Raw genomic sequence first — 23,266 nt, 5'->3', positions numbered from 1 at the left:
ATAGAACAGCTCACAGCTTTTGTGCAAGCCCCTCTTACTTCTTGTGACGTAGAACGAAGCTTTTCGCGTTACAAAGCTATGCTGAGAGACAAGAGGCGAAGAATGACAACAGAAAACATACGTCACTGCTTAGTTGTGAACTGTAACAGCATAAATGGAGCATTCAGCAATGAGGCAAGCACTTCAAAATCCATAGACTAAATGCAAGTTACTTATACCGTATTATTCTGTTGAAATAATCTCAGACTGATAATGCATATTTTGTAACATATTTATCTATTTTTACGGCATAAATGCATACACATTCTTCACGTATTAGGGCATGAAATTCCTTTCCCTGGTGATAACATAACGTGGAGGTTCTGTAATTTGTCTGTGGCGACGTCATCACTCAAAACACTAACCCAAATAGGAGATGGGAACGGTGGTCGGTCAATCAGTTTCTGTTTGCTCCTTGCACTATTAGAGCCTATAGAATACGATGTTGACGCTGTGTTAAAATTTCATGTTGTTAACATCCTACAACATACGTAAGAGTGTATGGCTATATACTGTAATGGCTGAGTCAATTGCTGGTAATTCAGGACTCAAATATCATAAAGTTGACCCTTTAGAAGCAGTGCATTATCTGACGTAAACGCGTTAAGGGTATATGTACGTGAACGACAACAAATATAAAAAAATGCAGGCTCTAAATTTCTACAATTTTATAAGGAAATGAACTCACAATTGAACAAAAATTACAAGGTACCACAACAAGACTTATTAGAACCTAAATATGAGTATCTGATAAAAGTATAAAGAATGTTACTAATAATATTTTTCAAACCAGTGTCATCAGAGTGTGAAGAAAAAAAAATTCTGCAGTTACATCATTTGGTAACCACAACATTGTTATGGTCTCTCTGACATCTTTAATATTTTTCCTGCATGTAATAAACACTTATTTCTAAAAAATAGACTACTCTCAGACATGTAGAGTTGTTTATTTTAATACAATTCATTTTTTATTTGTCCTATATAAAATATATTAAAATTTACATAATGTTTTGTGACAATTTTTCCATTTTCAAAGAAATAGGTATTATTGTAGTCTACCTTTTGCATAAATGCATGTTAAATCAGTGTACAAAATTTCAGGATTCTATCTTTAATGATAGTGGAATTATGAAATGTGTGAAAATTTTCAAATTTTGGAAAATTTAATTTAAAGTAAAAAGTGAATTCTTAAAAGTATTATTAGTAACCTTTTTAATACTTTCATAAGATATTTAAGTTCTAATAAGTCTTGTTGTGGTACCTTGTAATTTTTGTCCAATTGTGAGGTCAGTTCCTTATAAAATTTTAGAAATTTAGAGCTTGCATTTTCTTATATTTGTGGTCGTTCACGTACATATACCCTTAACTACATTCTTACACAAATTTCGTATACATTCGATGTTTTATGTTAGGTTGTCAATTGAAAATAATTATTTTTTATGTCACACACTTGTCGATGCCTCATTTTCCGGCGAGAAAATAGAACTGAATAGCGGTCGGGGTACGGAAGGATTTTGCGTTATGTTTTTGACGTGCGGAGTCTTCTTATATGAAATGAAGATTAGTACAAAGAACAGACAAATGAGGCGGATAATACCTGGATGGCTCAAATGATCTGCCTTTTGTATCCCTACTCCCACAAAGAGAGTGAAACGAATCGAACATTCGTTAAACTGAAAACTGAGGCAGTCCGCAAAACGGATGAGCTTTGAATAATGCCTACAGCGCCAGGCGTTCAATAACATTATAATTTCTTTTTTTCCTAACCGGTTGTGTAGGACTCTAATGTAGACCATGTTTCAGATCACGCAGGTGAAGCTGTCGTGGAACGCAAAGTCCAAGGTGGGGTCTCTGGAGAACGCGACGCACAAGCCCGGCGGAGGCGATAAGAAGATTGAGACCGTCAAGCTGGACTTCAAGGAGAAGGCCAAACCCAAGATCGGCTCCAAAGAAAACGTGAAGCACCAGCCCGGAGGCGGCGCCGTCAAGGTATGCAACCACCCGGACATCCTAATCTTGCTCTGCCGATTGGGAGAAGAGTTGTCTCTCACTTGACGACAATTGACGCAAGAGGAGATTTAAGACCAGGCCAGAAACCCTCTATTTTTCTGTTTTTATTTGTTCGTTATTAAAGTAAGTGCCGGAAATAATAGTCGGAAATAATATTCTGTGGTAGACATAATGGATATGGAGTGATTTTCCTGCGAGCATTACGATTTTCCCTGATGATAGTTGCTTACTAGTGAAAAAAAGCGTCTGTTCTCATTAAAACATATTACATCTTTGACAAAGATTCTATGGGATCGGCATTGCTGTGGTTTGAGCCTCGGCATAGCTCAGTGGTTAGAGCGACCAGTGCGTAAAACCGGGTTCGATCCTCGGCGTCGGAGCGAATTTTTCTTTTCCATTAATAAGCAATGGTAACCATAACAAATAATTCTGTAGGACCAAAAAGTTCATCTTTACACTGTAATTCTTAATCTATAATCAGCATCGCTTCCGTAATTAAATATAGACCTATCATTATGACATACTACAAACTGAGGAAGTTCTTTCATTTTGTCCACACCTGTGGAGTAACGGTTAGCGCGTCTAGCCGCGAAACCAGGTGGCCCGGGTTCGATTCCCGGTCGGGGCAAGTTACCTGGTTGAGGTTTTTTCCGGGGTTTTCCTTTCAACCCAATATGACCAAATGTTGGTTAACTTTCGGTGCTGGACCCCGGACTCACTTCACCGGCATTATCACCTTCATCTCTTCAGACGCTAAATTGCCTAAGATGTTGATAAAGCGTCGTAAAATAACCTACTAAAATAAAATAAATCTTTCATTTTAATTGCGTACGTTGACTGTTTGTATTTTTAATGTATTTATTACCATTTTAAAAATCGTTTCATGTGCACTTAATTTTTATTTTTATTTTTTTCCCCATATGTTTGCTTTTAACTAAACAGAAAAATTTCTTAACCTTCAAGAAATATATAGTTTTCATTAGCTCAGACACAGAAAATCTGGTTTCCATCTATCTGTCTGGTCCACACCTCTGGAGTAACTGTTAGCGCGTCTGGCCGCAAAACCAGGTGGCCCGGGTTCGATTCCCGGTCGGGGAAAGTTGCCTGGTTAAGGTCTTTTCCGGGGTTTTCCCTCAACCCAATATGAGCAAATACTGGGTAACTTTCGGTGCTGGACCCCGGACTTATTTCACCGGTATTATCACCTTCATCTCATTCGGACGCTAAATAACATAAGATGTTTATAAAACGTCGTAAAATAACCTACTAAAATAAAATAAATCTATCTGTCTGTCTTTGCATCGATTCGCTCATCCGATCGTTCGCCTATCTGCCTGATAATTATCCATCCGCCTGTTTTTCCATCTGTCCATTTATCTCTGTGTGCAATGTTTCTTCGCATATTACTAGAAGAATTTGTTCGTTTTCAGTATTAATACATAGTTTCTTTTTTCATTCAGAATGTAATAGTATTATATTCGAATCCTTATCACGAAATAATAGTCATCTCCAAATTACAGTAAAACCTCGTTAATCCGCATCCCGATAAGCCGAACTTCGCTTAATCCGGACAGGCATATTACTAGAAGAATTTGTTCGTTTTCAGTATTAATGCATAGTTTTTTTTTCATTCTGAATGTAATAGTATTATATTGGAATCCTTATCACTAATAGTTATCTCCAAATTACAGTAAAACCTCGTTAATCCGGATCCCGATAAGCCGAACTTCGCTTAATCCGGACAGGCATATTGCTAGAAGAATTTGTTCGTTTTCAGTATTAATGCATAGTTTTTTTCATTCAGAATGTAATAGTATTATATTCGAACCCTTATCACAAAATAATAGTTATCTCCAAATTGCAGTAAAACCTCGTTAATCCGGATCCCGATAAGCCGGACTTCGCTTAATCCGGACAGGCATATTACTAGAAGAATTTGTTCGTTTTCAGTATTCATGCATAGTTTTTTTTTCATTCTGAATGTAATAGTATTATATTGGAATCCTTATCACTAATAGTTATCTCCAAATTACAGTAAAACCTCGTTAATCCGGATCCCGATAAGCCGAACTTCGCTTAATCCGGACAGGCATATTACTAGAAGAATTTGTTCGTTTTCAGTATTAATGCATAGTTTTTCATTCAGAATGTAACAGTATTATATTCGAATCCTTATCACGAAATAATAGTTATCTCCAAATTACAGTAAAACCTAGTTAATCCGGATCCCGATAAGCCGAACTTCGCTTAATCCGGACAGGCATATTACTAAAAGAATTTGTTCGTTTTCAGTATTAATGCATAGTTTTTTTCATTCTGAATGTAATAGTATTATATTCGAACCCTTATCACAAAATAATAGTTATCTCCAAATTACAGTAAAACCTCGTTAATCCGGATCCCGATAAGCCGGACTTCGCTTAATCCGGACAGGCATATTACTAGAAGAATTTGTTCGTTTTCAGTATTAATGCATAGTTTTTTCATTCTGAATGTAATAGTATTATATTCCAATCCTTATCACAAAATAATAGTTATCTCCAAATTACAATAAAATCTCGTTAATCCGGATCCCGATAAGCCGGACTTCGCTTAATCCGGACAGGCATATTACTAGAAGAATTTGTTCGTTTTCAGTATTAATGCATAGTTTTTTTCATTCAGAATGTAACAGTATTATATTCGAATCCTTATCACGAAATAATAGTTATCTCCAAATTACAGTAAAACCTCGTTAATCCGGATCCCGATAAGCCGGAATTCGCTTAATCCGGACAGGCATATTACTAGAAGAATTTGTTCGTGTCAGTATTAATGCATCGTTTTTTTTTTTTTTTCCATTCCGAATGTAACAGTATTATATTCGAATCCTTATCATAAAATAATAGTTATCTCCAAATTATAGTAAAACCTCGTAAATTCGGATCCCGTTAAGCCTGACTTCGCTTAATTCGGATAGGCATATTACTAGAAGAATTTGTTCGTTTTCAATATTAATGCATAGTTTTTTTCATTCAGAATGTAATAGTATTATATTCCAATCCTTATCACGAAATAATACTTATCTCCAAATTACAGTAAAATCTCGTTAATCCGGATCCCGATAAGCCGGACTTCGCTTAATCCGGAGAGGTAAAAAACGATGAGTTTGGAAAAATTAAAGAACCTTGTTTTAAGATTTACTTTCATTCATTGTAACCATGGAATTACAATAATTACAATATTACATCTACAGTATTAAAAATAAAGAAAATCCATCAAGTTTGTATTAAATTAATTTATACAAACAAATATTTTTATCGATTACACATTTTACCGTACTGTATGAATGTATTTAGGCCTATGTCCTTTAAATACATAATAATAAACTCGTTTTGTTACTATAAACGGAGTTTTAATGCACTATTTACTGTTCTTTTAGGTTATTTCAGTTAATCCGGACTTAACCGGTAAATATATTACCCCCAGTTAGCCCGCATTAACGAGGTTTTACTGTATATACGAAATTTCTCATTCAGATGTGGGTTAACTCACATTTTTCTTAACCATTTAATACATTTTCGTGAAGTATGGTCTCAGTTCTTACTACATAAATGTACAATAAATATGCCTCTTTCATTGCATCACGTTTATCTCTGTATCTGTTAAAATTTATCCGTTTTCAGATCTATTTTCACGTACAGTAAATGTCTCTCACATTCCCTGGACTTCAGCAAAATGACGTTGCCACAGCCTGGGGTTCGTGGATCGATGTAGCTCTTCCCCCTCATTTATACGCATACTTGGCGCCCAGCCTTGCAGAATCACATTCTGCGCTCTATGATTGTCAAGAAGAGTGTGGAGCTCGAGCTCTAAATCACTCTCAATGTTTCACTTACGTGCACACTTGATTCAGAAGCAAACTAATAGATTCTTTTCTCAATGTAATCAGTCAGCCATTTTGTTAATCGGTTCAATCTCTTTTCCATCGTATTTTTGTTCATTTTTTGACAGAATAATTGTTTAATTCTTCTCTTCTTCGCCATTTTTATTCTCTTTCCTCTTGTCTTTCTCATACTATTTTTCCCCTTCCTAGTCTTTATAGATATTGATATTTATTTCCATCAGCTTATATCGGTCGTGATGGCCCTTCAGCTTACTGTAATCGGTGCCATCACTCCCTTGGATACATGTTCTACTTACATTTTTTTTTCCAATCATCCGGCTTTTCATATATGTGACCCTGACCATTTGTCTACCTCTTGTCTCTCCTCTATATATAACCTCCATTATTCTTCTACTTTATACCCTCCATTTCCATTTATCTATTTTGCTCTTACTAATCTCATATAACTATTAAAGGCTGGTCCACAATAAACCGGGAACGGAAACGACAACGAGAACGGAAATATTGATAAAATAAATGTACAGTCTGGTCCGTTTGGGTATGGATAATATTAATTTATTATTATAAAGCTATTATGATTGCAGGAAAAATTTCTTGCTGGTTATAATATTATGATTAAAAGATGGGAGTTTCCATATATGACAATCAACAATGCATAATCTGAAAGGACAATTGAAAATCGTAGATGATTAAAATGACTACTAAAGATCAACAGCGGGCACTATGTGTTCTTTGGTATGCTAAATTTGAGAGTGTTGAGAGAGTTCAAAGGAAATTTCGACGTGAGTATGTGTGCGTAATGTATCTAAATACGATTCCATAATGTTGTGGTATAGAACATTTGTAGAAACAGGTTTTGTGTTTAAAAAAACATGTAGGAGGTTGCAGGCGAAATCCAGTACGAGAAGCAGCCATCTCTTGGCTTGGTCCCCAAACTCCCCAGGTCTAACCCCTACAGACTTCTTCGTGTAGGGTCTTGTTAAATATATTATCTATTCACAGAAACCCAGGAACATTGATGATCTGAGAGTAAAAATTACTCAAGCTTTTCAACAAATCACCCTTCTTATGTTACAACGGACATGGGCTGAATTGCATCACCGTTATGAGTTGTGCAGGGTGCGCAATGGGGGTCATGTTGAGCTCTGAGGAATTTCCCATCTTTCAGTGTTGTATGCACAAAGCTTCAACAAAGAAAGTGCAGTAGTAAATGTTTTACGGTGTTTTTATTTTATCCATACTCAAACGGATCACCCTGTATTTGAATATGAACATTCACAATTAACGAGAAACTTATCGGAGCCCGGGAACGAAAACGAGAAGATTGGCAAAGTTTTAACTTTGCCGTTCTCGTTTCCAATCACAGCCTACTATATTAATTTTGTTGTCAACAAATGATATTTGGTTGTCATATATTTTACAGCAAAGAAGTCGTGATGTACCGGTAGTTTCTTCTTCATCCATTGCTTGTTAACTAAGAAATTCAGTAGAATTCCTTTCAATACATGCTACGTGTAATGTGAATCAGATTACCACCTGAATTGAATTCTTAAATATTTCGTGCCATAAAGTTTGAAGTTCTTAACCTGTTTTCATGTTGGCTGTCATTGGTCAATTGTACACAAATGACATCAGAAAGAGTAATATCGACTTTAAATATCGTTATTGATGCATATCGATATGTATAGTCGTTTCCGTTCTCGGTTTATTGTGAATCAAAAAATCTTCACGTTCACGTCCTCCGCTTCCCATTCTCGTTCTGGTTCTAGTTCCCGGTTTATTGTGGACCAGGCTTTACTCGATCCTCACTATTCATTATTTACTAGATCCCACCATTATTTACATTAAATTCAACTCTTCTGCAGTGACCATCTTATTCAGGCATTTGAATCACTAAAGTTTACTGTTCACTTGTTCCAACTAATCTAATTGTATATTTTAACGCTGCACTATTTTCTCACTTCCCTTATTAAAGTTGGTTCACTACTTACTTTTCAACACTCCCTGGCTATTACCTTTCTCATCTTTTTCCATTATTATTTCCTCGCCTTTCCATTTTTTTTATTATTTTTCTTTATTACAGTTCCTATGGAGGGGGAAAGTAGCTGGCCATCCTACCCCATTATCTCCTAGCCTAGTTCTCCCATAAGTGGTGTCTTGTTGATATCACTTGTGAGGTTCAGACCTGTCTTCGGACAATTAACCAAACAACTATCACTATCACTTTCCAGACACCATAACCATTTTTACTTTATCACTTATGTTTCGTTTTCCTTTGCCAGTGTTTTGCCACTTAAGCAACAACCTCTTAAGTTACAACTTTTTTTTGCCCCTTAAATATATGAGGAAGGTGAATGCCCTGAAGATTTTACGGAGAAAATGTTGCTTCCAATACCAAATAAAAATAATGCCAAGAAGTGTGAGTTCAGGATGTTTAGCCTGATATTACACTCGGCGAAGAATCTCCTGCGAATACTAAATCGACATTTATATTCTAAGATGAAAGAACAGTTGGAAGAAGAGCAGTTTGGCTTCAGAAAAGAAAAAGTTACGAGATATGCAATTGGACTGCTACGAACAATCGGCGAAAGATGCCTCGAGATGAATAAAGAAGTATAGATACGGTAGTATTTGTAGACCTAGAAAAGGCTTTTGACAGAATAAACTGATGGGGATTCCAAAGAAAATTGGTGTGGATTGGAAAGAGAGAAGGCTATTAAGTAATCTTTATATTATGAAACGAGTCAAAGTCAGGATAGGAGAAGAAATATCAGAAGGAAGTGAAATAGGGAGAGGATTAAGACAAGGATGACTTTTATCACATACCCTGTTCAACATCTACTTGGAGGATTTAGCGAAGAACTGTTTTCAGAACATGGGAGGTGTGATAGTAGGAGGAAGGATAAAGTACACAAGATTTGCTGATGATACGGCACCTTTAGCAGAAGAGGTGATGATACTAAGGGATATGCTACTGGAGCTAGATGATGGCTTTGAGCACTATGGGATGAATATCAATACAAACAAGACAAAGACCATGATTACAGAAAGAAAAACAAAGAAGGTAAACTTGCAAATTCTAAATGAGGCAGTAGAGCACGTGAACGGCTTCAAATACTTGGGGTGTACTATAACCAATGAGGATAGCAATGGCTAAAGATGCTTTTAATACAAAAAGGGGCATCTTCTGCGGATCTCTAAAGAAATAACTAAGGAAGAGACTAGTGAAGTGTTTTGTGTGAAGTGTGGCTTTGTATGGAGCATACACATAGACATTAGAGTGAAATGAAGTGAAGCGAATAGAAGCATTTTGAATGTGGATATGGAGAAGGATGGAGCATGTGAAATGGACAGACGGAATAAGAAATGAAACTGTGTCGGCAAGAATGGGTGAAGAAAGAATGATGCTGAAACTGATCAGGAAGAGGAAAAGAAATTGATTGTGTCACTGGCTGAGAAGAAACTGCGTACTTTAGGATGCACTGTAAGGAATGGTGAACAGGAGAAGAGTTCGGTTCAGAATAAGATATCAGATGATAGACAACATTAATATATATGGATCATATACGGAGACTAAGACGAAGACAGAAAATAGGAAAGGTTGGAGAATGCTGGGCAGAACATTGTGTATGTGTATGTACTTATTATTCGTTGGCACTATCTAACTTCTGCCCCTCTCACTCCTGGATAATCTTGTCTTCTCATGTCACTCTCTTTCTGTTGCGTCATTTTCCTCTTTAGCTGCTGACCAAGATTCTAGTCTTTATTTCCTTCTTAATTTTCTTTCGCCTCTTCCTGCTTTTCCCTATTTCTTTTTCTTCCTCTATTGTTTATTTCAGGTGGAAAAATTCAAATATCTTGGAGCGGCAGTAACAAATATAAATGACACTCGGGAGGAAATTAAACACAGAATAAATATGGGAAATGCCTGTTATTATTCGGTTGAAAAGCTTTTGTCATCCAGTCTGTTGTCAAAAAGTCTGAAAGTTAGAATTTATAAAACAGTTATATTACCGGTTGTTCCGTATGGCTGTGAAACTTGGACTCTCGCTTTGAGAGAGGAACAGAGATTGAGGGTTTCTGAGAATAAGGTTCTTAGGAAAATATTTGGGGCTAAGAGGGATGAAGTTACAGGAGAATGGAGAAAGTTATACAACGCAGAGCTGCACGCATTGTATTCTTCACCTGACATAATTAGGAACATTAAATCCAGACGTTTGAGATGGGCAGGGCATGTAGCACGTATGGGCGAATCCAGAAATGCATATAGAGTGTTAATTGGGAGGCCAGAGGGGAAAAGATCTTTGGAGAGGCCGAGACGTAGATGGGAGGATAATATTAAAATGGATTTGAGGGAGGTAGGACATGATGGTAGAGACTGGATTAATCTTGCTCAGGATAGGGACCAATGGCGGGCTTATGTGAGGGTGGTAATGAACCTCCGGGTTCCTTAAAAGCCAGTAAGTAAGTATTGTTTATTTCTCTTTCACATTCAGTTTCCTTCTCTCCCAATTTCTCTTTTCTTCCTCTGTACTTCGTTTTCTGTTTTACTCTTCTTCTCATTTTATTTCTGTTTATTTTCTTCCTTCACTTTTTCATTATTTTGTTTCTTCTTTCTCTTCGCCATTCCTCCAAGCCTTTATTAGCTTTGTTTTTATTCTTTCTTTTCGTATGTTCTCTTATTTCTCTTGTATTATTTCAATCTCCCTCCTTTTCTCTCATTTTCTTATTTCTTTTTGCTCCCTTTCTTATAGGCTTAATGACATCTTGGTGGACACCCATTCAAAGTGAACTTTTGAACTATATTTCCGATATGGAATAGGAATATGAAAGGTGAATCCTACGATTATCTTGACTATAGGCCACCGGCGTGGCTCAGTTGGTTAAAGCGCTTGCCTGCCGGTATGAAGTTGCGCTCGGGAGCGGGTTCGATCCCCACTTGGGCTGATAACTTGGTTGGGTTTTTTCCGAGGTTTTCCCCAACCGTAAGGTGAGTTCCAGGTAATCTACGGCGAATCCTCGGCCTCATCTCGCCAAATACCATCTCGTTATCACCAATGTCATCGTAGTTGATACAGCTAAAATAAAATAAATCTCTAATTTCACTTGTACTTATACGCTATAGCTAGAATATCTCTTGAAAATAGACGTAATATAACAACTGCTCCTTCCTATGTCATTGTAATGAATAATGATTATTTTACTAACTGTAATAGTATCTGAAATAATTAAATAATAGTAATATATCTTACTAGTTAAAGTTTATCATTGTTAATAACCATTTCACGACAGTATCCACGACAACTATATCAGCTCACTTGGATTGGCTCATCAAGCGAGTATTCATGAGCCACCTCTGTAAAGGGGCTTCTACCCCCATCACGGGAGGCCTTTGCCCAACATGGGACATTATGGCTAGCATTCATTCATTCATTCATTCATTCATTCATTCATTCATTCATTCATTCATTCATTCATTCATTCAATGCATCTTAACAAACTGAAAATATTTATCGAACTATATCACAATTAACTATTGTGAACGCTCACATTTAAATACATTTATTTTAACATTATTTCCGTTTTCGTTCTCGTTGTCGTTTCCGTTCCCGGCTTATTGTGAACCAGCCTTTACTGGAAGACTAGAGGAAGATCAATTTTACAAAATAATTCGAAAACGGAACAACAAAAAAATTAAATCTTGAAGTAGATTATGTGAGAGAATTCTCATCTCCCAGTCGGCTAACTCTTAATTTATAATACAATTAATAAAATTGATAGATTCAGTTAAGCCTCTTTGGAAGGCCCATCTGCTATGTTACATCCACGTTCAGTTGTAAATCAGGCTGCACAACCGTTCCTTTTCCTGTACTTTGAATGAACATGAAGCTTGTCGAGTCGTAAGATATAACTGAACACGGAAAGATGCTTCTGATGTGACCTGAACGTGGACGTAAGCAAGGAGTGTGGCTCTCTAAGACTGACAGCATGGCCTGCGGATTGCATAGTTGTGAGGAGAAGAAGTGCTTCTGGGACTAAGGCCTTTGGTACAGACTCGAGGAGACTCGAGAGATTCTCACTTCGTTAATTGCTTATTTTGATAATAATTACCGGTTTAGATTTTGAAACTCAATAAATGTTAGTTTATTACTCCGTGTATAAAATAGTTTTCTACATTACGTATTTTACATGTAAATTACACGTAAAATACGTACAGGTAATTTACTCGCCCAACCCTGGTTGTGTGTAATGAGCACAACGTAAAAAATATATATACAGGGTTAGTTGAAAGTCCCGCACCACCTAAATAACTTTTGAAGCATACGGTTCAGTGATATGAAACTTGGTACAGTATGTGAGAATAACCATATACTAAGAACTCAATAATGGTATTACCGAGTTTAACCGGAAGTAACTCCAACTCTCTTATTTTAAATGGAATATCCAATATATTTTTTCATTTTTGAATAGTGGTCATTAAGAGCTTTTCAAAAAGTACGCACACTCGATACTTCTGTACAAATTCAGTGTTGCTAAGTCAAGAAGACAGAAAAGTGTATCGAATATTAAAATAATAAAAATACTCCTTTCTTAACAAAAACAAATTAAAGCTAGCTCACCTTCCAAATTATGTGTTCAAATTGGTAGCCCTCAGCTACTTTACAATGTGTCACTCGATCATAGAAACCATTTAAGGAATGATTTAACCAGGCTTTAGGAATATCTTGCACCACTTCCATTTTTATTTAGCAACACTGAATTTGTACGGAAGTATCGAGTGTGGGTACTTTTTGAAAAGCTCTTAATGAGCTTTATTCAAAAATAAAAAAATATAGGGGAGAGTCGGGTAATATCGGACATCGGGTAATATCGGACAATGCGTTTCTTTCGTCTACCACCATATGGTAGTACCTGAATGGCATGGTTACGTTTCTCTATGCGACATCACAGAAACGTAGCCATGTCAATCAGGTACTATCATCGTGTGGTAGATGAAAGAAACTCACTGTCCGATATTACCCGATGTCCGATACTACCCGACTCTCCCCTGTTGGGTGTTCCATTTAAAATAAGAGAGTTGGAGTTACTTCCGGAAGTAGAAAAAACTCGGTAATACCATTATTGAGTTCTTAGCATATGGTTATCCTCACATACCAAGTTTCATATCACTGATCCGTATGCTTCAAAAGTTATTTAGGTGGTGCGTTTATTATGTTAATATTCGATACACTTTTCTGTTTTCTTGACTTAGCAACACTGAATTTGTACAGAAGTATCGAGTGTGGGTACTTTTTGAAAATCTCTTAATGAGCTTTATTCAAAAATAAAAAATATATTGGGTGTTCCATTTAAAATAAGAGAGTTGGAGTTTCTTCCGGTTAAACCGGAAGTAGAAAAAACTCTGTAATACCATTATTAAGTTCTTAGTATATGATTATCCTCACATACCAAGTTTCATGTCACTGAACCGTATGCTTCAAAAGTTATTTAGGTGGTGCGGGACTTTTAACTAACCCTGTATATTAATGGCTAATGACGGACCATATCAACGGACCAGTTATTACTACTTGTTCAAGAAATAAATTCTTTGTACTCGCTTTTCTTTGAGGGAGAGGACAGTATGAAAATTTCGCAAAATCTTGCTAGCGTAGAACATACAACAACTCGTACAGCCGCCATGATAGCTATTGAACCTTCCTGCAGTATTGTTCCTATTTCGCTGCAGCGTGACGTCACTGATGCCCACCGGTCCGGTGAGATTCGGAATACGCTGAATATTATGTCAAAGACAAAGTTGAAGAAGAAATGTTCAGGGACAACAATTTTATTTAAATATGAAAGTCCAGTCATTTATATCTTGAGTACTTCTTCCTGCCCATATGTGATCTAGTTAAAGGCTTTTTTACGCTGTGTTATAGCTACAGGATGCATCGATGGTTGAATCTAACTTTATCAGGCGAGAAGAGGGTTATCATAACTGGCCATCTTCATAGACTTGGACCAGCCTCAGAGTCACTTCGTCTTCTATACAACTGCATGATGAGAAATTAGCCTTTCTTTATAATCTTCTATTACTTAAACGCACAGTTTTGTTATGTTTATTAATGTAGTATATCGAATAACTTACAAATTAATTGCAACGCAAATAATGTCTCCAAATGATATGATTTCCCTCCCAGTAGATTAGAGCCCGTTCACAACCACAATGCCCGCCCTTCCCCCGCCTTAGATAACCTCACGTAATTTATCCACATTCTGAATTCGTCTTATATGGAGAGTACTCTCTATTATTATGATAAATAAATATATATATATATATGACTTACCAATGAAGATTCCCTGTCAATTTGGAAAAAATATTGCATTTCATGCGAACATAAAATAAGTAATATTAGATTGCATAAAGTATGTTCTCTATTTCACACGTTTAAATTTCCACACAAAGGAATTTTACAAAATTGATTAGTGTAACAAAATTTTGATACTGACAAGTTTTAAATACTTACACATTATTTATTGTTGAAGATTGTTGTCCAAACGAGATTTCTGGTCCAAACTCTGAACCATTATCTACTTCTCAAATATATACATACACGAAATAGTTAGTCAACTATGTTATTTTATTTATTTGCAGAAATTTAAAATTATATTTTGAAAATAACTCCGCCATTTTCAGCTCAATCTTACATAATCACTAGTATTTTTTTTTAAATTAAATTTGAAATATTCCTGTGAAAGTTCCAATTAATAATATTTCAAACAGTTTGTTATCCGTTTGTAGGACCCATATTATATTTTCATTCTAGAAGTATTAACAATGAGTAATGTAATTCAAAATAATTAAAAAAATAAATTTTCACTGACATACATTTTGTATAATTGCTGTGTTTTGCACTTATTTAGATATTTTAGGAAGCATGCAGGTATTTAAAAAGTGTTATTGTTGAACGATACATAATCTCAAGGAAGAATCAAGAAAATCAAAGATTAATAAGATTTCTATTTTGTCAATTTTCTTTTTTGACAATACTACGTTACATAAAATCGTCACAACTATTCAGTATTCTTATATGTTCAACTTAAAATTTCTTTTGCACTGTCATTTGTCTTATTTGAGAAATGTTTTGAAAATAATATGAGTATATTTTCATAAGTTAAACACTGTTGAAGGAAATACTGTCCTCAAAAATAATAAAAAATAAGAATAATTAGGTCTTCTTAATTCTAAAATGTTCTTTTCCACTGCCAAAATTGTACTAGAGAAAGTCTCCAGAGATATATTTTGCTGCTACAAACTTGTTTTCACCACAGCAGTTCTTTATTTTAGGCATCATTAAAATTAAAATATGTAAATTATATTGAAATTGGAGCCCAGTCGCCCCATATTTTGTCCAGAAATCCACAGGGTGCGGTATTGTGAACGGGCATGGACTGTTTCTAGTTTGTTAAGGCGGAATGACTTTCGTTTGCTGTTTGTTTGATTGTTTAGACCACACCTAGTTCTCAAGAGGAAAGAGGCTCCAGCGATGACGTAAGTATTACGTAAACCATAACAGAAATAGTCGGTATCGACAACGAAACTATCGATATCTCGATGCACGCGCGACGAGCCAGATTGCAGTCACATCTATCTTGAAGATTCCACACACAATTTCAGACGAATTGTTGGTATTGTGGAGCATCCAGCATCCATAACGTGGACAATTCGAGTGAAATATATACATAATATTTCTATTCAAGAAGGGTTCGGGGAAATCTTGAGTGACATGATTCCATATTAATTGTTTCAATTAAAGGTAAACCTCTTTGTAGCTGTACCCGATATTAGCCTTGATTTAAGAAGGCGTCCCTTATTTTAAAATAAGAATTGTTAATTTGCACACACACACATACACACACATTGTAGGAATTCTGTTTACATAACCTAAACAATTGAGAAAAGGGCTATGAATAGCCAGAGAGATGAATGTTGTGAGTAGGTGATTTGTATATTTTATAGAATTAAAACTTTGAAGTAGTTTATCTATTGTTGCAGTCCAGACATGCTTGCTTAATCGTTAAAATATTCGCACCCACAGGATGGGAAGCAGCCATCTTGCGCATAATATGGCTCCCAAAAACTTTCTTCCAAACAGTGACAAATTATTATACCATTACACCATTTGAATGTGTAAAATTTTCATTTTTGTTATTATTTTTATCTGTTCTGTAGCAATGTGAGTTCTTCCAACTGAAATCGCTTATAATTTCCAACAAAAATTTCACAAAACTTAAAATATTCATACATTAAATTAATCATTTTAACGATTTTAATATGCTTCAGATTCTGTACTACCGCGGGTGTCTGTTTTTTTACAAGGAAAACATTATGTAATGTATAATAATAATAATAATAATAATAATAATAATAATTTGTAGACGATTATTTCGCACATACGAGTAAGAAAATTATGAAATTTTAAAATTTCTCTACGATGCGAAAATTTGTAACCATTTTCCATTCATTGTTTCGATCTCATCCAATTGAAATAGTGTACTATAATGTGCAAATTTTCAATATCATTCATTTGTGCTTCCTTTTTCGTTGAATTGATAATAATTTCAGGATAATTCTTAGTATTTCTACGCTTATGATAGAAATATTAAATGAAGATGACAACAATGCTTATCTTTATTTATTTTATATTCACTGCTATGTGATGCTGCAGTTATGAGAGATGAATGAAAACTGATCTTCAATGCAGGCCTAGTTTGTTTCTATTGGAAGTTTTTCTCCTAATTAAAGAAGTAGTTTTTTTTTCCATTTAAGTCTATGATATGAAGATAAATTTAACTTCAATAAAGGAGAATATACGGAATATAAATAATTTGTGAAATATCTGTATTTTTATTAATAATATATGGTGTCAGCTAGGCAGACACATTTAAAACAGATTCTTTGTTTTGAAAATCTTTTAATAACCTCCACACAAAAGTTGGTATAGTACACAGAATTTGTATGCGTATTAAGTCAGTTAACTCACTTCAGTAGAGTTTGAAAACCAAGCTATGATTCCAGATCTGAAATGCTTGTTTTTCTTGTACGTGTAATTTAACTTGAATAACTTTTACAAGTGTTGGAAATATTACTGTCAAGTGAACGACGCTTTAAAGAGATGAGCGTCGAAAGTATGATTCATGATTTTTGTAAGATATACAAAATATAGCACGATACTACATGAAGTTGTTTCTTGGCGCGAAGAACTAGGTCTATAAAATTTGGACTGAATAAAAGACATCGCCTTCTCTTATTTTTTACTTGAAATGGAGTATTGCACGTCACGGATAAACATAAATAGCAATATTATTGCTCAAATGGCCTACTTTCCTTTGCTATCGCGTTCCTTTGTTCTCCCTGTTTGTCAAATAGCTTCTCATTCTGTGTGTATATGTGAAATTTATAAAACAAGCTTCTTTTATATTTGAAATATTTCCGAGACGTTCTGTCCACAATATTTTAACCTATGAAACATTTCATGTATAGATTTTAACCAAGTACCGCAAAAGTATTGTAAGCATTTAAATTTAATTTCATAAACTACTTTTATGTTTTACGAAATCGTAACACATTTTTAGTTTGAACACGAAATATCTGTCATAGAGCTGAGTTATATCAGTCTTAAAGCTACTGAATATTACCTTTAAGATCACGGATTCGACATCCACTCGAGGCAAGGGTATCTTCTTTTCATTACTTCACAAAGACTCTGAAGTGCATTTTGTTTTTCATATGGGAAGTAAAATGGCCGCAATTTTTTCATCCCCATCTGTTACCATCATAGATGTTCTGTATTCTTGTTACCTCTGATGCTATGGTGTATATTTGAGATGTCATCTCTTTATTGTTCCAAGACATGAAAAGCCACATTTTCTTCGCATTAAATAACACTGAAGATTATTCTATTTCTTTCGAAATGCATGGTATGGCGAGCTTTAACTTGAAATAGAATTACAGTCCGATACGGTTCTAAAAATATAAGCTACATATAAATTAGTCCTATATGTGTTTATCTTTTCAAAGAGAATTCATTCTTGTATGACTACGAATTACAACTTTATAGATGGCACTGCTTTTTACTGGACTTTACAGTATTATGAAATAAAATGTCTGAAATTTCATTTGTTCCGCCATTATACGAAGTGAGGAAAAAGATAAGTATTTTGATATAAAACTTTCATTTAGCTTCTCTGCCGTAGAGAAACAATAAATTATCTATGTATTCAGAATTATTTGTAAGTGCTGAGTACTTTAAAAGTGTTACTCTATTTCGGCCATATTTGAACACGTAATCATAACCAGTTTGTAATTGAATTGTGACAGTTATATCTGTTATCTTGCAATGTTTTAATGCATGTCCATGTATATTCAAGTATAATTCTCTAGCAATAAAACTATCATGAATACAGCCATTCAAATGTTGCATTTCACAACAGAGATATTATTGAATAACTTCGCCAAGTTTCATCTCACTAACTTTAACTACTGAGAAATAAAATGAATACTTGTCATTGAAAACATACAAAATTTCTTTTATGAGATGATTAAATTGAAATTTTTGGTTACGCGTAACTCGTGCATTAACACAACTTGTACCAAATTATATAAAATTATACTTATGATTAAAATATTGAGGTAAAATTTTCACGAAAATACTCCTCATGAAACCGTGAATTTTTAAGCGCAATTGTCAAAATTTGACTATTTTTAGTAGCGCATCCCCTTAATTACTGGAGATCTTAACTTTCCAAACTTGTAAAGACGTAGATCTTAGCTTTCCAAACTTGTATAAGAACATGGATCTTAACTTTCCAAACCTGTAGGGACATAAATCTTAACTTTCCAAACTTGTATAAGGATGTAGATCTTAACTTTCCAAACTTGTAAGGACATAGATCTTAGCTTTCCAAACTTGTATAAGGACATGGATCTTAACTTTCCAAACTTGTATAAGGATGTAGATCTTAACTTTCCAAACTTGTATGAGGACATAGATATTAACTTTCCAAACTTGTATAAGGACATACATCTTAATTTTCCAAACTTGTATGAGGACATAGATCTTAACTTTCCAAACTTGTATGAGGACATAGATCTTAACTTTCCAAACTTGTATAAAGGACATAGATCTTGACTTTCCAAACTTGTATGAGGACATAGATCTTAACTTTCCAGACTGTATAAGGACATAGATCTTAACTTTCCAAAGTTGTATAAGGACATAAGCTTTGATTTTAATTATAATATGACGTGAAAACTTTAAGGTACGTACGATCACATTTCTGCAATGTAGATATCAATAAGGTTCAGTGGATTACACAAGAAATCGAACAAATATAATTAAAGAATTGTATTCAAAATTGTCTTATAACTTCGCAGTACCTTGTATGATATTATTTACACAATTCAAGCAATTTTTGTTGAAGGAGAATATATGTGTAATAATTCTATGTACTTCATCAGGGCAAGGAAATGATTTTCGACATTTTCATTTTTATTATCCCCAGTTTTCGAAAAAGTTCCTTTTCTGGAACGTTGTGTGGCTGTCTCTTCGTCTACACTTAGAAGTTACTTTTAGTTGAATTTTGTTCATATTTTATGCTTACATGACATCACAGATGATTTTGCACATTCAGTGCAGTACACTTTTTTTTTATAAATAGATAAGAGCTTTAAAAAATTACTAAATAAATGTGAACCCACAGAAAATAGGCTCTAATTATCGTTTTATTCTTTACGTATTTCTAAAATTAGTTTATATCGTGAAAGTGAAACATATTAAATGATTTATTTTGGAGTGAATCATTATTAAAGGTGCATTTCTTCTTGCAAAATGCGCTGCTGCGAAATTAGTCATAGGTTAAAATCGAAAGGGCGAACGTCTCGTCATTTACAAGTTAAATTTATTAAATAATAGCAAGCATGTATTATATTTTCCCGTCTCTCTGCATATTGTGTTGATGATGGCTTGATATTAGTGCTTTCCATTAACAGACAAATAAGCATTTAAGATATCATGGGTATATGACAGTACTAGGCGTCGCAGTAAACAAATGTACGTCATGTAAAACTGTGTCAAATGTTAAGTTGTTGCAAGAAGCCCAAAGTAAAATCTATTCTTGTTATAAGTTGTATTTAAAAGTCCATATATTATAATACTTAATCTTGTTTTTAAACTTGGGCTTTGTAGTGCTTTCATTGTGAAAGACCGCAAACTCCATTAGTTACAAATGATAATAGTCGAAAATTTTGGTGGAAAAAGGAATATTTTTAGTTGTAAGAAATGAGCATGTGGCGTCGCGCCACGGTGTGTGGTGTAATTTGTATGCTTACTGTGGAAGCAGCACTGCACTATGTTGAGATGTATCATTGTGTCTTTAGCAATTAAACTTGTGCTGCACACGATGCCGAGTGGTTTCTAACACTACCTCCCTCCTCCAGTTCTGCACTCCCACAAACATCCCCTGGACACAAAACTATCAATATTATTTTTGTACTTTATAAATTTATATTCGAAGCTTTGTGTTGGGAATTTCAAATGTTGTCATTATTTGTCTTTCTTAAAATTCATTATACTAGTATTTCCGATAAGTCTATTATAATACTTGATTAATTAAATATATATTTCCTTCTAATGATTTATCTAAGTTTTACAAAACAAATAATGCTATTATAACATAATAATAATTTGTTATACATCTTGATTACACAACTTTTAACACTGCATCACTTCGGAATATGTAAATAAGAACTTTCTTGTGTTAATAGTACATTATGCAACGAGTCTATAATGAAGGTAATTAAGAAGCGAGTATGGATATTTATGAAACGAGCGCAAGCGAGTTTCATAATTTTCATACGAGCTTCTTAATTACCATTATAGGCGAGTTTCATACGACTTTGTATGCTCGACCATATTTCTAACTTGATATTATTAATTTTCTTTGTATCTGACCTTGACCAATGTCCCGTATGTTGTGAAATGTGCCAGACGCGAAAGTATTGATTTTTTCCGAGGAACAGATGTTCACATTGACCTTGCTAGGCCATAAGAACCTACAGAGATATCATTGAAATTAAATTAGACATTGAAAAACGAGATGACAAATTGAATTTATTTGAATATTATTTACAATTAACGCTAATTATTATAGTAACAGAACATAACCTTCTGCGACAGTATTGGATTTCCAGCCTCCGTGACTTTTCGCTAATTCTCTTTCGATTGCATATCCGAGAATAATCGATACTTGCGGTTTTATAACGGTAGAAAGCTGACCTGTCATTGGCTGAGTAGTTGTAACCTGAGTCGTCATTGGCTGAAACACCTGACCTTTAATGAGTAGGTGTACTTTAATGACATGCATTAAAGGTCTGCTACCAGGTGTATAATTACTACATTTCGGCATGGTCGAGCATAAATATTATTAACGTACCTTGTTAACATGTTTCGACCTATTTTCGGTCATCTTCGGAACTGGTCGTTGTTGGTCTTGGTACCTCTTGTTTCCTGTGTGAGTGTGTTCGAAGTGTAGAATCAAAGAGTGTATGTGTTTTGAAATTGAGTTGTGTGTTGAGAATATCGTTGGGGTGTGTTTTCGTGTGTCTGTATATTTCATATTGTCCTAGTGTGTTGAGTTTCTGGCTTTTTGGTTGGATGTGCAGTATTTCCATGTCTGTGTTGATGTCTCTGTAGGTGTGGTTGGCATTTGTGAAGTGTTCTGCATATGTGGAGGTGTTTTGTAATTTTGTTATGGCTGTGATGTGTTCTTTGTAACGTGTTTGAAATGATCTGCCTGTCAGTCCTATGTAGAAGTTGTTGCACACAAACACAAGAACACAAAAAATACATCACACTAACATACGAAAACAAAAACACACATAAAATTGCAACCTCATTCAAGAAATTAAACTACAACATCGCATATAGAACAAACAACACTCTACAAAAACATCTCAACATACAAACAACACAAAAAAACAAATAAAACCACACAGACGTATACAAACTCAAATGTAACACCTGCAACAACTTCTACATAGGACAGACAGGCAGATCATTTCAAACACGTTACAAAGAACACATCACAGCCATAACAAAATTACAAAACACTTCCACATATGCAGAACACATCACAAATGCCAACCACACCTACAGAGACATCAACACAGACATGGAAATGCTGCACATCCAACCAAAAAGCCAGAAACTCAACACACTAGAACAATATGAAATATACAGACACACGAAAACACACCCCAATGATATTCTCAACACACAACTCAATTTCAAAACACACACACTCTTTGACTCTACACTACGAACACACCCACACAGGAAACAAGAAGCACCAAGACCAACAACGACCAGTTCTGAAGATGACCGAAAACAGGTCGAAATATGTTAACAAGGTACGTTAATAATATTAAACACAAGAAAGTTCTTATTTACATATTCCGAAATAATTTGTTATTGTATTCTACAGGGTCCGACATTTGGTTCTGACGAGTTTCAACATGCTCTTATAAAGGAACTGTAAGGTTTAAAAATAAAAAAATAACACATTATGTAGCCTGAATAATGCAATTTATTAGAATGTCTTCATTTTTTGAAAATTACATATTTGAAGTGATCCCCTTGGAATCTTATGACCTGTTGTAATTTTACACGAAAATTGTTCATGAAACTTTGCATTAAACCTGGGTTTCGTTGATTTTTTCCACTTCAGCCTGTATCTTGTTCTTCAGATCCTTGGATAGAGTGTGTCCCCACAAAAAAAGTCAGGAGCTGTTAAATCTGGGGATCGAGCCGGCCAATTGACAAGCCTATCTCCAAAGTGAGAAATTATGCGTCCTGGGAAGAAATTTCTCAACAATTGCAGTATATCAAGTATACCCAAGAAAATACTAGTGGAAACACTAGTAATGCCCCACTTCGATTATTGTGATTTTCTACTGACTGACCTCAATGTCAACCAGTCGCAAAGATTACAGTTTGTTCATAATTCTTGTGTTCGCTTCGTCTGCGATGTCCGTCGCGCTGACCACATTACCCCATCCTTCCAAACTCTAAACTGGCTACGGCCTAACGAACGTAGAAATTTTCATTCTCTTGTTCTCCTTTTCCAAGTCCTTCACACCTCTACACCTACCTACCTTGCCTCCCGTTTCAGTTACCTGTCATCATATCATAATCTCTTCACTCGCACGCAAAATAGCCGCATACTAGCCATACCAACACATAAGACATCATCGTATTCATCATCATACACAATCTCGCTCTCGCGCTTGTG

General features: G+C 34.9%; 1 protein-coding gene across 1 annotated transcript in view; it reads left to right on the top strand.

The window, feature by feature from the left end:
- LOC138695250 (calponin homology domain-containing protein DDB_G0272472-like) overlaps nucleotides 1-23,266 on the top strand; it is a 227,161-nt gene that overhangs the window by 166,999 nt on the left and 36,896 nt on the right. Inside the window, exons 7-8 of the mRNA XM_069819718.1 lie at nucleotides 1,843-2,028; nucleotides 15,426-15,467. Of these exons, the coding sequence (XP_069675819.1) occupies nucleotides 1,843-2,028; nucleotides 15,426-15,467 (228 nt within the window). The remainder of the gene's footprint in view (nucleotides 1-1,842; nucleotides 2,029-15,425; nucleotides 15,468-23,266) is intronic.

The sequence above is a fragment of the Periplaneta americana genome, chromosome 1, assembly GCF_040183065.1.
Source record: "Periplaneta americana isolate PAMFEO1 chromosome 1, P.americana_PAMFEO1_priV1, whole genome shotgun sequence".
NCBI lineage: Eukaryota > Metazoa > Arthropoda > Insecta > Blattodea > Blattidae > Periplaneta > Periplaneta americana.
Note: the sequence above shows the minus strand (reverse complement) of the source record. Positions and strands in the feature narration are given on the sequence as shown.